This window comes from Acinonyx jubatus, chromosome C2 (assembly GCF_027475565.1).
Source record: "Acinonyx jubatus isolate Ajub_Pintada_27869175 chromosome C2, VMU_Ajub_asm_v1.0, whole genome shotgun sequence".
Lineage (NCBI taxonomy): Eukaryota > Metazoa > Chordata > Mammalia > Carnivora > Felidae > Acinonyx > Acinonyx jubatus.
The window spans coordinates 18,379,896-18,396,176 of NC_069384.1; the positions used below are offsets into that span (position 1 = coordinate 18,379,896).

The 16,281-nt window shown below is 39.3% G+C and overlaps 1 protein-coding gene across 7 annotated transcripts in view; it reads left to right on the forward strand.

Annotated features, from left to right (window-relative positions):
* The window catches only part of APP (amyloid beta precursor protein), a 272,213-nt gene that overhangs the window by 112,000 nt on the left and 143,932 nt on the right, over positions 1-16,281 (forward strand). For all 7 annotated transcript variants that reach the window (XM_027041765.2, XM_027041766.2, XM_027041767.2 and 4 more), the window contains exons 4-5: positions 1,379-1,491; positions 3,885-4,078. In XM_027041765.2, coding sequence (XP_026897566.1) covers positions 1,379-1,491; positions 3,885-4,078 — 307 coding nt within the window. The remainder of the gene's footprint in view (positions 1-1,378; positions 1,492-3,884; positions 4,079-16,281) is intronic.

Sequence of the window (16,281 nt, forward strand, 5' to 3'; positions counted from 1 at the left end):
TTGGACTCATCTCTGATGTTGTTTCTACTTTGAGTTTTTCCCCAGTGCCTCCAAGCGGATGTGTTCACTCTTTGGGCCCAGTCTACATCTGTTACATCTCTTCTTTATCTCTGTTACAGCATTTCGTGTCTTCATCAAGATACCGGCTGCCTGTTGTGTACAGAATCTATGCTAAAAGCTGGGGATACTTGGGGGATACTAAGTGTGGCTCAGTCGGTTGAGTGTCCAACTTTGGCTCAAATCATGATCTCGCGGTTTGTGAGTTCGAGCCCCGTGTCGGGCTGTGTGCTGACAGCTCAGAGCCTGGAGCCTGCTTCGGATTCTGTGTCTCCCTCTCTCTCTGCCCCTCCCCTGCTTGCTCTCTCTCTCTCTCTCTCTCTCTCTGTCAAAAATAAATAAACATTAAATTTTTTTTTTAATCTGGGGATACTCTAGTGAACAAAACAAATAAAAAACTAAGCCTGTAGCTTACATGTTGGAATTATCCAACTTGTACCCTCATAAGAATGTAAGCATTCTTGTAGGACTTTATGTAATATCTTTATTATATCTGTGGTACCAGGAATGCTAGAAATAATTTGCATGATCCACATTTTCTTTAAAAATACAGCAAAAGTCTAAGGCACAGTCTTCATAATTTAATTGAATTAATCTCTGTGTGTGTGTCACATATATAAACATATGTATGTCTATAATTTTAGGAAGTAGAAAAATGCTAAATTTTGTAATAGTTTACAAACAGATTAAATGTCCAAGAAGGGGAGGGAGGGATGAATAATTATTTATATTGATTCCACTCAAGTGATTGCCCAGACAGTGTCAATCTGCATTTTTTTCCTCCTCGTTGTGATTCACTAGAAGCCTTTTGCATGATTAACTTTGCAGTCAGAGATATATGTTAATTACATAAAGATTTCGCTTAAAACATGTAGGAAATATTTTCTTTTAATTTTTTTTATGTGTATTTATTTTTGAGAGAGAGAGCAAGGGAGGGGCAGAGAAAGAGAGGGAGATACAGAATGTGACACAGGCTCCAGGCTCTAAGCTGTCAGCACAGAGCCTGACATGGGGCTCGAACTCAAGAACTGCGAGATCATGATGTGAGCTGAAGTCAGAAGCTTAATCAACTGAGTCACCGAGGTGCCCCATGTAGGAAGTATTTTAACCATCAAGGTTGATATAGCAAGAAACTGGGCTCAGGACACAGGACTCTACATTGTAACAGTACTTGTCTTTCAGTACTGGATTGATTACTTGGTCATTCAAAAAGCTGTATAACTTCTGAAGTACTTTTAGCCCTTCTTTGCTTGATATCAGCCCAGTGATAAGACATCTGTGATGCAGATGGAATGACAGGAAGTGTTTTCCTTTCTTGCAGTTGGCGAGTTTGTAAGTGATGCCCTCCTTGTTCCCGACAAATGCAAATTCTTACACCAGGAGAGGATGGATGTTTGTGAAACCCACCTTCACTGGCACACTGTCGCCAAAGAGGTACCAGCCATACATTTGTTCTTTAAAGTGAAGATTTCCTAAGGAGATGTGTCATGACATGTTAGAAGATATTTTCAGGCAATAGCTATGTTGATAAACAAGTTATATTTTTTAAATTTTATTTATTTTAAGGATTTATTTATTATTATTATTTTAATATTTATTCTTGAGAGACAGAGAGAGAGAGAGAGAGCGCGTGTGCGCGTGAGCCAATGGAGGAGGGGCAGAGAGAGAGAGAGGGAGACACAGAATCTGAAGCAGGTTCCAGGCTCTGAGCTATCAGCACAGAGCCCGACGCAGTGCTCAAACCCATGGACTGCAAGATCATGACCTGAGCCGAAGTCGGACGCTCAACAGACTGAGCCACCCAGGCGCTCCTTATTTATTTATTTTTTATTATTTATTTTTGAGGGAAAGAGAGAGACAGAGTGTGAGCAGGGGAGGGGCAGAGAGAGAGGGAGACACAGAATCCGAAGCAGGCTCCAGGCTCCGAGCTGTCAGCGCAGAGCCTGATGTGGGCTCGAATTCCTGAACCAGGAGATCATGACCTGAGCCAAAGTTGGATGCTTAACCGACTGAGCCACCCAGGCACCCCTATATTTATTTATTTTTTTTTAAGAACTGTCGAGGAGTAAACTTTTAGGAGTCCAAAACAGATTTAGTTAGCTAGATCTATTATGTGTCTATGCCATGTTGTATAAATCAGAAACTAGAATCTTAGACTGCATAAACCTTAAAATATACCTTTTTCCCGATGATTTTTTGCCAAATTATTTTTTTTAACCAATTGCTTTCTTTTGTCATATACAAAGCTTTTGTAATTTGACCTTTTTTCCCTGTCGTCTCTTGGGGAATACAGTGGTGGAAGAGGAAGTAGCTTGTCCAGTACCAGTGGTCTCTTCAGTTACGCCATCCAATTTTGTGTTCGCCACACCATACCGCCACCTTCATTTTTCCACAGTGGTTGAATCACTGGATTCACCAGTGCAAAGCTTTGTCAACCCCTGCTTTTGGCAAAGTGGACAAGACCTAAGACAATTAGCATAAAATGTCCCTTTTTATTATCTTCAAAAGTGCTTTGTGCCTTTGATATATTATGAAAGTGTTCTCATAAGTGTATATAGTTTTTGAGGAAGACCAGTCTCCTAGAATTAGGCTCCCTTGTCTAGTCTAGTTCATTGGTTCTCAAATGCAGTCAATTTTATTTCCTCCTCCTTCCCCAGGTACATATGCCAATGTCTGGAGACATTTTTGATTGTCACAGTTGGAAGGGGAGGTGTTACTGGCATTTGGGGGCTAGAGGTCAGAGATTCTACTAAACATTCTTCAGTGAACAAGACAGCCTCTCCTCCCTCTGTCCCCTGTCCCCAAGAATTATCTGATCCAAAATGTCAGTAGTACTGAGGCTGAGAAACCCTGATCTGGCTCACATAGCTTTGAAGTTGTTAGGAAGAAAACACCCCTTAAAGGTTAGCATTAATTTTGCCTTTTATAAAAACAAACAAACAAACAAAAAAAAACTTTTAATTTACTGTAAAACAAAATTTTCTTTATAAAAAAGAAGAGCTTTTTCAATCTTAAAAAAACAGACCAGATACTTTGAAGCTTAGCTACCCATCTAATAACCTCATTTTCTTTTCTTCTTGAGTTAAAAAAAAAAAAATTGTTAATAAGAAAGAAAAATGACTTTAATTCCTATGAGGTCAAAATACAGTCTGTAATATTTTAATTGTTTATCCATATGTGTTGAATTATTAATCTTTCCTCTGTCACCAGTGGATGCCTTCAAAGCTTTATGTTAATCTCGAGTTGTGCAAACCTCACAAATCCCAGGAAAGCAAAAAAAATGTTGAAAGAGAAATCTCTAATTTAGACTGTAAATTTTGATTCATAGCAGAGGATAATTTCTTTTCTTCCCAGGATTGTTATTCTGGAAGTGAGCCAAGAGAGTTAGAATTTCTAGAGTAAGATACATCCAAGTGAGAGAAACTTCCATCTGTAACGGAGATGGAAGTAAGCTGGGGATGTACATCGAGCCGTCACGTCTTCCTGATACGCTAATGACGCAAGAAAGCACTGGTTCTCTGATATCTATTCACAATACAGTTCTCTTCTAGATCCTTTTTCCCAATTAGTTTCCATTCCGGTTGTTTTTATTAATTTCCGTAATATCACAACATAGCCTTCTTAAATAAGTAACACGTAGGTTTTAAAATAAGGGTGCCAAAGTGGTCTGTGCTGAAGACACTTGTAAATCCACTCAAAAATGCAGATGGTCCTTTGCACTGTCCAACTGGCCCTTGGTACGTTGGGTCTCTGTCAGTTACGAGATTGGGGCTTTTCTTACAAAGAAACCAACGCACTCTCATTGTTTCCTCCTTACCTTGCTGTAGACCTGCAGTGAGAAGAGTACCAGCTTGCATGACTATGGCATGTTGCTGCCCTGTGGAATTGACAAGTTCCGAGGAGTGGAATTTGTCTGTTGCCCGCTGGCCGAGGAGAGTGACAATATTGATTCGGCAGATGCAGAGGAGGATGACTCGGACGTCTGGTGGGGCGGAGCAGATGCAGACTATGCCGATGGGAGGTAAGGTGGCTTTTGTGTTTGCTCTCTCGTGGACGCCAGAACGTCCAGATTACAGTCTTGTTTCTTCTACAGATGTATCTTCCCGTTTCTCATTAAAGGGATCTCTGCCCACTCCTGTCCAAGTTTGCTTGTAGGAGGGAAATAAAATCTAAACCACGAAGTCCTATTATGGTAATGGCCACCTGTGCAACCTAATTGATCAACCACTGCTGAGTTACTTTTAGCTGTTTTATGTCGGTGTCCGAAGTTGGGATCAAAATACCACTGATACTATAATAGGTAGTTCTGTAGAGAATTGAAATCTGAGTGAGTGACTGGCATTCTGTTTTGGTCTATAATTTAGAAATATTTTTTAAACAAGATTTTGGAATTGCTTCATCAGTCAGTAGCTAAGTCTGAATTTTTTGTTAGAAAGGTTGATTTTGTCTTTTGGTTCATTTTTGTCAGTTTTTTTGGCATTTAATCATCTCTTTGTGAACGACGTCAGAGGCATTCATAAATGTTTGCTTAAAGTTCTTTATCTTTGATTTCATGATAGTTAAAAGAATTGTATTTTCACCTCTTTGGGATCTTAAACCCATAACTTCTAGATTCTTATGTTTTATTAAAAGCAAACCTCTATATTCACATCATCAAGTTATAAAACTAGAAGTTGGGGGTTAGAAAGGTTACCTGCTTCAGTCATCAGTTTCACGCTCCATCATCCCCCAGTGGTGATGATTATCTCACTTCTTTTCCTTCAGGACCCCCTCAAATGTTCCCTGGTGTCACAGGTTTTCCAATAGAACATTAAGTATGAATTTGTTAAGACTGATGGTTATTAATATAAAGTTTTCTGACTTACAGAGTCAGGTACAGATCTTTTATAATGTATTTTGTAGAATTTTTAAAAAACAATTTTACAAAAATACAACTAGATTTTTCAAACATCTAAGGCATCCTAATTGTCATTTCTTACCAGTTTAATAATATCAGGTTTCCCTTTAGTGGCTATTTTCCAGTTTTACCATAACTTTTTTTGTTAGTTAAGCTCTTTTGTGTTCCCTCTTTGCTAGATTGAGAAAAATTGTGTTCAGTGTAGCAGGATATGGAGCTAAACAAATCGGGGAATTACAAAAGAGAGAAAGAAATAAGGGAAAAGCCAACTGTATGCTTCACAATATTTCTCTCTATAAAAGTTGGAAGTTCATTAGAATAAACTCCTTCTCTGAGGCCATTAAACCCCAGGGAGAGCAGGACTTGCCAATGGGAAAGCGTCTGAGCTCTTTTTCCACAGGATGGATGGATTGTGTTCTGGGCCGTGGCTGGGCCCCCACCGGTATTCCATGAGCCAGGTGTAGAGAAACGTCTGTTGGTTTGGGTTTAATGGCTGCTTTGTCTAAAAGTTGGAATTGCCTAGTTCTTTTTGCTTTTATGATAGTTTGTTCGTATTTTTCTTCAGTCATATCTAGATGTGAAAGTTTCAGAGTGAGTTCAAGAAAAAATTCTTGTCATCGGGGCTCTTACTACATTATGCCAGTGCAACCAGTATTGAAAAGGGAATTTGAAGTTGGACAGCCATTTTCTTTGTTCATAGCCTGTTAGATACTTGATCATTCCACATCACTAAATTGACTCCGTACTTCATCAACAACCCAAATAATGGCGAGTAAACCAAGAGAGCTCCATGATTGCTGTTAAAATTAGACAGCTAGCTGTGCACTTGTAACCCTGTATCAAGATTGGTGACCAACCATTCATGACCATTCATATAGAAGGGACTTCTGTAATTAAGAGTGGGTATTTTGGGGCACCTGGGTGGCTCAGTCAGTTAAGTGTTTGACTCTTGATATCAGCTCAGATCATGATCTCACAGTTCATGAGATCAAGACCCATATCAGCCTCTGCATGGACAGTGTGGAGCCTGCATGGGATTCTCTTTCTCTTTCTCTCTGCCCCTTTCCTGCTCATGTGCATGTGCACCTGTTCTTTCTCTTGCTCTCAAAATAAATAAATAAAAAGAATGGATATTCTTGTTGTATCCTGAGAGTGACAGGCTTTTGCCAGGGTCTCTTTTTTCCCTCAGTTAACACTTTTTTTTTATGTCTTATAAAACCTACTTTCTATTGGGAATAGATTTGGATGTGTCCTTTTTTTTCCTTCTGCAATCCCTTCAACTTACTGACCTAATTGAAAGCATTACTAACATGATATCTTATGAAACCTTCTCAATGGCCCTTTCTTTTCCTACACCCCTTCTCACCAGTGTTGGAAAGATATCCATAGGGCTTCCTCATTTATTTATTACTGTTATTCAGTAATTAGATTCTTTGATATCCAATCTCTCTGGTTAAAACCACTGTCTTCTGTGGCAGTCACCAAACTATAGGATGCCAGTGTATTATTCTTTAATGTTGTTTGTTGTTTTTTTAATTTGCTGTATTACCTACAACTAGGGCAACTATGCAATATATTATTCAAACCAGATTTGACCCTAGGACCACAGTGTGTAAGCACAAACTGAGCTATATGGTCATATTAGCTATCTCTATCTTTAGCCATATCACCATCCAGGTTGGCAGCTAGCTGAAATGCTAGCTGGCTCCTTCCTAGTCCCCTTTATTTAAATTCCATTTCTGCTGGCTGCAACACAGATATCCCTTGGACTCTGTCATCACTTAGAAATACTGTACCCATAGGGTTTGTCAGCTTTGACATTCCTCTCTGACCAGGATCTTCTCATCTTACACCCAAAACACTCATTGAGTCTTCTTGAATTTCACCCTGCTTTCATAATCCCCTCCCCAATTCAGGCTCTTAATCCATTATCCTCTTTTTCTTTTCTTTTCTTTTCTTTTCTTTTCTTTTCTTTTCTTTTCTTTTCTTTTCTTTTCTTTTCTTTTCTTTCTTTCTTTCTTTCTTTCTTTCTTTCTTTCTTTCTTTCTTTCTTTCTTTCTTTTTTCTGTTTTGGTTAGGAGGGAGGGCCCTTCCTAATGTGGATGGACCCGATGGGTAACCATTTCTACATATTCATTTGAATATCCTGGAGTTGTCGATACCTGTCACATTTTCTTACCAATTTTTGTCAATCTTTTGTATTTGGGAAAAAGTAGTTTCTCCCTTTTAATGCTTCTGAGTTTTGTAAGGTTGATGTATCATGTCATGTAACCCTACCAGTTAATTCTATTTCTTATTCATGCTGTAACATCAGCTGGGATCTTAGTGTTAGTAGATGTGTCTAATTGTCATTATTTGATGACCTATCACCTTCCACATAGCAGCTGACCCAAGCCACCTTCATTCTCCTTGGTTCCTGGCATCACTCTCCTTCATGCTCCACACATGACCCCTAAATAGTCCCTTATCATGAATTTCTGCATCATGGTACCTGGGAGTTTATAGGTGCTTGTACATGTTTGTTGAGTAAATTCATGAATTTTCTTGATATCGGCTTGAGGTACCTTGAGCGGTACCTCAGCATCTTTCTCTTTCTACCTTCTTCCATTTCTTTGTTTCCCATTTTCCCTGTTATGATTATGTTCTATCTGAACGCAACTTGATTACCTCCACTCCTTTTCTTGGATTTTTTTTAACAAAATGTATTCAAGACTTTTTTAATGTAGTTTTAGGGTGACTCAAGTCAGTTGAGCGTCCGACTTCGGCTTTGGTCGTGCTCTCACAGTTCGTGAGTTCAAGCTCCACATCATGCTCTGCGCTGACAGCTCAGAGCCTGGAGCCTGTTTCAGATTCTATGTCTCCCTCTCTCTCTCAAAAAATTAATGAACGTTAAAAAAAATTTTAAATAGTAAAGTAGTTCTAGGTGAGCAGAATGTACACAGAGGTCCCAGATATCCCCGCCCCCCTCATACATGCATAACCTCCGCATCATCAACAGCTCCCACCAGAGCACTACGTTCGTTACAATTGACACATTATCATCCCACTTCCCTACTTTCCAGTCAGGGCCCAGCTCACCCTTGGGGTGCATACTGTGGGTTAGGACAGATGCGTAATGACATGTACCCATCCTCACGGTGTCGTACAGAGTATTTTCACTAAAATCCCTTTGTGTTTCCACCTGTTCATCCCTCCCACCCTTCAGCCCCTGGCAACCACTGATCTTCCTCTTGTCTTCGTAGTTTCACCTTATCCAGAATGTCACATCATTGGAATCATACAGCATGTAGCCTTTTTCACATGAGGTGCTTTCGCTTAGTTAGTAATATGCATTTAAGATTCCTTCATGTCTTTTCATGGCTGCCTTTCTAGCTTGTTTCTTTTTAGTGCTGAATAATACTTCATTGTCTGGATGAACACAGTGTATTTGTCCATTCATCTACTCCAAGACAGCTGGATTGCTTCCAGGTTTGGGCAGTGCGAATAAACCTGCTGTAAGCATCCATGTGCAGGTTTTTGTGTGAACCTAAGTTTTTTGTTCCTTTGGGTAAATACCCAGGAGCCCGATTGCTGGATCATATGGTAAGAGTATGTTTAGTTACAGGAAAGCGGCAAACTGTCTTCCAAAGTGGGTGTCCTACTTTGCATTCCCACCAGCAGTGAGTGACAGTTTCTGATGGTCCACTTCCCCACCAGCTAGTGGTGTCATCAGTATTCTAGATTTTGGCCATTCAAATGGGGGTGTAGTGGTATCTCCTTGCTTTAATTTGCATTTCCCTGATGACATACGACGTGGAGCATCTCTTCATACGCTTTATGCCATTCACATATCCATTTTTTTTTTTAATTTTCAGTCTTCCTTATCATTTATTTGCTCCTTCACCTCTACCCACAGAGTGCTGTTTGTATCCTGAACTGACACTGCCTGAGTTCAGATCGTCATTTACTGGCTACTAGGCTAACTCTTGTGACTGTCCCTTACTACCTCAGCGGCTCACTTGCCCCTGTTAACCTTGGTGCTTTCTTTCTTAAAGGACCCACCATACCTTGACTTCTTATTACTGGGCATTCATTCTACCTGACCCACAAGCCTCTGTTTATTCTCTTCCCAGATCATTCTCCATGCCTGAGTCATGTTCCCATTTTGCGTTTCTGATCCTGTTCACACTTGGTAGAAAATACTGGATGATCCCTGTAGCCTATAGGAAAGTTCAGATTCCCTTGCAGGCCATCCAGAAGTTATTACCTGGCCCTAGCCTGCATTTCACCATTCTACGTGTGCCTCACCTTACCTACTGCACCTGCACACCTCGACCTTTTCTTTGCCTAGGCTATCGATCCCACCTTTCTAACCCCTTCTGCAATCAAATGCTCTACCCCTGAGCTATACCCCCTCTAGCCCTTTCTGAAAATGTGTTTCCTTTTTCAGAAGATGGTGTTAATATGCCACAAAGACATTTGTCAATTCTAAAGTGCTAGACCTGTAAAATCCTACGTATTTTTTAACATTCACCGCAAAAGACCCCTCTTTTACAAGTCTGCTCTGATTATCCCTTGAAATACTTTGCTTCACTGTCCTACCCTTGCTTTGTATTATTTTATTTATATTGAGTTTTCTTCCAGTTGATTGTAGTCATTTCTTTCTTTATCTGACACAATCTAACCTGTAGTTTATGTACCAAAAATGTCTTGCACATTGGTCTTCAAGAAATATTAGCCAAATTCAATTATTTATTTAAAAACATTTTTCATAGCTTTTGGTAAGGACTTCATGGCCCATAAATAGTTGTTATAGACACACTTGTGTTTCAGCTCACTTGTGTCCCTTAGAAATATAAGGTAAGCCACACAATGCACATTATACTTTCTAATAGCCACTTTTGAAAATAGCAAGAAAAAGCTGGTGAATCCATTTTGATACGATTTAATCCAGTATATTCAAATATTGTCATTTCAACATGTAAATAATCTGAAAAAGTTGTTAGTGAGATATTTTGTGGGGGTTTTTGTTTGTCTCTTTCATACAAGGTCTTTAAAATCTAGCACATGTTTTACGCCCATAGCCCGTCTCATTGGGACTTGCCACATTCCAAGCGTTCTGTGGTCACACATGGCTGGTGGCTCCCGTACTGGACATCATAGCCCTTGATACTTCAGATTTCGAATCACTCTTTATTTTCCGTTAAGACAATGGGTTATATAGCCAGTAATACATTCTAAGGGGGAATTCTTACTTTTTATTACTTTCGTAACTGTCCGTGTTTTTAAAATTTGAAAGAATTGTTTTGAAGTTACTATAGTTAGGGTATCCAGTTCCTTGTATCACTTCATTTTTTCAGTGTTTTTCTGTTAGCCCTGCAGGCGTGTATTCCTTTATCCGCATCTGGCAAAGCAAGTGGGAAAAGGAAGAGCTTTTGCATCACTGACCTGCCCACAAGCTGGGCTCCTGCCAGCTGGCAGCTTCCCAGTTCCAGGAGCTAGCCCTCCTTGTGACACTTGAAATGCAGAATCAGTACAGGAATTTGACACATCTTTCTTAAAACTTCCTCTGGGGACACCATATGACAGTTCTTGAAGAGGAGAAAATGTAGCGTTACTCTGATCCTCCCAGAAACAAAATTTGACCCACAGTTGAATACCCTTTGTTGGTTGGTGGGTAATGAGATTTGTTTTGGTAGGAGGTGAGGGCTTTCCTATGGCTAATGCGGCATTTAGAAGAACATTTCTTGGTAGGATGAGCTCTGTGTTAATGACCTTATTGAAAAAGAGATAAGTCTTTCGAAAGAATGAATGTGGGCAAATCAGTTATTTGTAAAGTTCTTTGGTAAATAACTCAGTATTTATCTCTCCAGTGTTAACAGTGATTAAGTTCTCAGACCCCCTCAAAATACCTTTTTATGCGATCAGTAACGTATCTTGTTTATGTTAATAGGATGCAGATTCCAACTATCATGGGTAAGAATTTTCTATTGGAAAATTCACTAGAAAACTAACATACGCAGTCTGGCCTTGCGAGTGCAGATCTGGGGTGCAAATTTGCTCCCACCTGGATCCATAAAATACAACCGAAAATCCGTTATCATCCACGGGGCTTGTTGAATTTGTACAGCAAATAACATAAGGGAAGACCCTAATAACAGCATTTTCCCTCGTGGGAGTGGGTCCTTCCTCTCCAAAGTAGGTCCCCACATTGTTTCCCCCCAAACAAAATCTCAAATGATATAGCTTCTTGTTTTCAGGGTTGCAAACATAGATGAGTCTGTTTTGAGAGGTAACCTAGTGTATCTTCTTAGATAATGAGAGGATATTTCTTTCTTTTTAATTAAAAAAAAAACCCCACTTAAAATAGATCCAGATGACTGATTGCTTTTGACTGCATCTCACTGTGCCCTTCTTTGAACTGTATTTTGTAGCTCAGGAGAGTTTTCTTTCATTGATTAAGGTTTCCTCAACAGTGTGTGTATATGTGTGTGTGTACACGCATGTGTGGGCACCTGGGAACACACAGTATCTTAACAGCACTCACTGAGCCCAGGCAACCGAAACACTTCTGACGGCCTTGCCCTGCTTTGTACCATAAAAGCCAGCCCAGCACCACTGACTTATCAAGGTACTGAGGACCCTTTATATTATTATGATTTCTTATACTTGAAATTATCTTACAAAAGTAAGAATAAAGGGATAGTGAAAAATAACTTTGTTTAGAAATTTTAATAAGAATTAATACAGTAAAGGGCCACCTTTATAGTAAAGGGGCGCCTTATAGTAAAGGGTGGCTCAGTTGATTAAGGGGCCAACTTTGGCTCAGGTCATGATCTCACAGTTCATGTGTTCGAGCCCCGCGTCGGGCTCTGACGCCTGGAGCCTGTTTCAGATTCTGTGTCTCCCTCTCTCTCTGCCTCTCCCCTGCTTGAGCTCTGTCTCTCTCTGTCTCTCAAAAAAATAAACGTTAAAAAAAATTTTTTTAAAGAATTAATATAGTAAACATTTTAATTTGGATTAAAATTTGAGTATGGTAAACCCAGATTTTTGGTACATCTTTTCTTGATTTTGAAGGTAGAGATTTCTGAAATGGGCAGCATTTTGTTTTTAATGGAACTAGCTGCTAAACAGTCACCTGCTGCGCATGAACCTGGGCTATATTCATCTTAAAAATACCGACTGCAGATTTAAAATACATCTCTATTGGGTTACATCCTGTTGTACTTCTTGGTTTTTTTCTTGAGTTTTCACTTGATAATTGTAAAAAGAATCAATACTTTAAAACTTGGAGAGCTCACAATTTTGTTGAAGAGAGGAGCCACTTTCTGTCCATTATTACAAAATATTTCTAAGTTTGGATATGTAAATCCCCATGAGATTCATCAATCCATTTTTTTTTGTTTTCAACTTTACATTGGTTCTTTACTTCTAATCACCTTTGTACACCCTCCTGCCTTTGGTAGTTGTCTGTTTACAAACCACGTACAAAAAATTTTGTTGCCTAAACATGATAAAATTTATTATGCAAGCATCCTAAAGGAGGAGAAAATGCTGTCACATATCTTTTTAGCAAAAATAGTGAACGGTGTCCTCCCTCCTGTGGAATGACTCCTTGGATGAGAATCCTGTATTTCCTTCTTTGCTCAGAATTCTAACACTGCTCCCTCTTCAGTTCTCCGGCCTGAGAAAACCCATCTAGGATATCGTCATCTGAAGATATCTGATATCTGATATCGTCTGTGGTCTTGCCTGTGTGATCAGTTTCATTCATAGCCAAATTTGTCTAATATTTGTGAAGTACCTCCTGTCACTTTTCTTCTGTTTGCTAATGTGGAAAGTGAGCATTTTTGATTTTCAGTTCTGTTCAATTAAAGTCTCCTGACGTATTTTATAACTTCTGGAAAGGGGACGCAGTATTTTGGAAATGCAGGAATAAAACTGTGATAATCTCCCTGTTGCCTCATCCTTGTAGGCAATTCCTTCAGCCCTTCATTCTTTTTTTAAATTTTTTTTTAATGTTTTTATTTATTTTGGAGACAGAGAGAGGCAGAGCATGAACGGGGGGGGGGGGGGGGGGCAGAGAGAGAGGGAGACACAGAATAGGAAGCAGGCTCCAGGCTCCGAGCTGTCAGCACAGAACCCGATGCAGGGCTTGAACTCAAGACTGTGAGATCATGACCTGAGCCGAAGTCAGACACCTAACCGACTGAGCCACCCAGGCACCCCAGCTGCTTTTTTTTTTTTTTAAAGTAGGCTCCACCCCCAGTATGGGGCTCGAACTCAAAACCCTGAGATCAAGAGTCACACGTGCCACTGACTGAGCCAACCAGGCGCCCCTATTCTTTCATTTTCATATTATTTGGTCTTTTTCAGCATAGTTGGAAATAGTCAATCAGAAATGATGAAATAATTCTTGGAATGCTAAAAAATAGGAAAATGTTGCAAAAAATTTTAGTTACACAAAAAGTTGCGGTGGACTGGTAACAGTAATTACAAGATAAAGCAAGCTTTTATTCAATTTAAAAAAAAATAAAATCTCTCTAAAAAGGGTAAAAGCCAGATATATCAACCCTTATAAGAACTTTTCAAAATGCAACTCAAAAGGTAAAATTATGTCTAGTGGATCCTCTTGGTGTTCTGAGGGTTAATAGCTGATTGTATTTCTCAGGGGTTTATATTTGTTAGGAGATCTCAGTGACTTGACACATTAAAATATTCGGCCTTGGGGCGCCTGGGTGGCTCAGTCAGTTAAGCATCCAACTCTTGATTTCAACTCAGGTCATGATCTCAAGGTTTGTGGGTTCAAGCCGCACGGTGCGGAGCCTGCTTGGGATTCTCTCTCTCCCTCTCTCTCTGCCCCCCCCAAATAAAAAACTTAAAAAATATATATGGCCTAATTTTCTGCAAACTAGGGGCCCAACACATACTAATGGAACTTTAAACAAAAACTACTAAGAAATAACATTCCAGATAGACAATAGTTAAGTGAAATTGCATCATAAGTCTCTAAATATTTTTAAGCTGGAAATACTGAAAAAAAAAATGCTAGGACCTCTGGAATATTTTTAACAACTGCTTAGCACCATTACTGTAGTTACTACTTGAATATCTTTTGATGGCTTCGAAAAATGAAATAAAATAGAATGACATTGGAATTCTGAATGAAGGTAAGATTCATCTCTATCTGAGCTTTGGAAGAAAAAGTCCATTCTTAGAGTAGCTTTCCTGTTTGAACCAAGTAACTGTCTTTTGTTCTTCGGTGTCAAATTGGACGTCTTGACTACAAATAAAGAACAGCAGGACGTACAAGTTACAGTCATGAGACTTGCTCAGCCCGTTAGCTGTTGGCAAGCACTGTGTGATTGTAAGAAACAAATAAATAAACATCACTTTAGAGCCGTGGTTCTCAACTGGGAGTGATTTTGCTGCCCGAGGGACCATTGGAATTGCCTGCAGACATTTTTAGTTGCCACAGCTAAGGAGGGTGGGTGCTCCTGGCATTTGGTGGGTCGGGGCTGGAAATACTGCTTAGCACCCCTAACACACAGGGCAGCCCACAGCAAAGAAATGTCAACAGAGCCGAGGTTGAGAAACTGGTGCAGAGGTCTCGTCAGTACTAGGAAGCTTGGGAAATGATTCTTTAAAAAAACCCCAAAACCAAAAACAAACCTCCATTCCAAGATTGTGTCTCACCCTGATCTCCTGTGGGCAGAAACGCAAACACCACAGGAATATAGGTCTCTTAAGGGCAGCTCTTGTACAGATGGAAATGCTTGAGATGAAAACAAACTTTGCAAACATCTGCCTCCATAGCTTCAAAGACCATCCTCAAGATGCACTCAAACACAAAAAAGATGATTAAGGCTTCCGATTTGGACCCAGTTACTTCATTAATTCTAATCATTATGTCATTTTTTTTCCCTTTTATTAGTATCACTGCTCTCCATTTTGACTACAGTAAATACTAACATTTTCCTGGGGCGAAATCCCATTTGGAAGTATTTGATGTATTTACAAATATATATGTATTTCCTATCTTTACCTAAAATGTGTTTTTCATTGCATGTAACTAGAAAAATAATTGAAGTATGATATTTTCTTAGAAGGTTTTGAGTTAGGGAAAATCACCTGTAATTTGGCCTTGTTGTAAATTTTGTGTTCCTATTTGTTTTGTTCATATGGATATGTTTTCATTTAGTTGTGGCTAAAATATCAAATCTTTGTTTTTAAATAATATTTTAAAATTTAAAAATACACTTATAGTCTTCATATCTATTCCTTTAATTATGTCTATTCCTTAAAAGTTTGTGCATCTATGTGACTATATTGTCAGACATTTTTTTTTTGCTTTTTCTTTTTTTTATATACTTTTTTGACATTTATTATTTTAAAATGTTTTTATTTATTTTTAAACAGAGAGAGACAGAGCATGAGCAGGGGAGGGGCAGAGAGAGAGGGAGACACAGAATCAGAAGCAGGCTCCAGGCTCTGAGCTGTCAGCACAGAGCCCGACATGGGGCTCGAACTCACGGAGTGTGAGATCATGACCTGAGCTGAAGTCAGATGCTTAACCGACTGAGCCACCCAGGCGCCCCAAACATTTATGTATTTTTGAGAGAAAGAGAGAAGCAGAGTATGAGTAGGGGAGGGGCAGAGAGGGAGACAGAATCTGAAGCAGGCTCCAGGCTCTAAGTTGTCGAGAACGTGAGGCTGGAACTCATGAACCATGAGATCATGACCTGAAGTTGGAAGTTTAATTGACTGAGCCAGGCAGGCATCCCTGCTTTTTCTTTTTTAATGTTACAGGGGCCATGCTTTTGAATTCCTTAATGACCCTAGATTTTCTTCCCATATTATATAATTGCTTGAAGGTATATTTCCAAAATTAGGATTACTGAGTTAAAAGATGAGAATAGTTTTCACAATACCTGAAATGTATCTCAATAATGTTTATGCATCATTGCATACTCCCCAATACTGGATTTTAGTTGTTGTTATTAATAACATGGCCTCTGCCTCATAACCTCCAAGCTTGTAGGGTCTTCTAGGCTGAATTTCATGAGCGTATGGACATGGTTTTAGTGCCTTCTTATACCTTTGTCTGCACATGACTAGGAACAATCATCGTAGATGTTATAGAGTCTTGCTGTGTGCAAACCACTGTTCTGAACACCTTGCAAATGTTAACCCGTTTTACATTCACAGCTTTTTTAAGGTCTATAGTTATTTGTTGGATGATTTACTGAGTTTTGTATAGGCTTTTCCAAAGTTAGGAATAAATTTGTGCTGATGTATCTGTAGTTGAAGATTTCATTTGTTTATTTTTGTTGTTTTTTTTTTGTTTT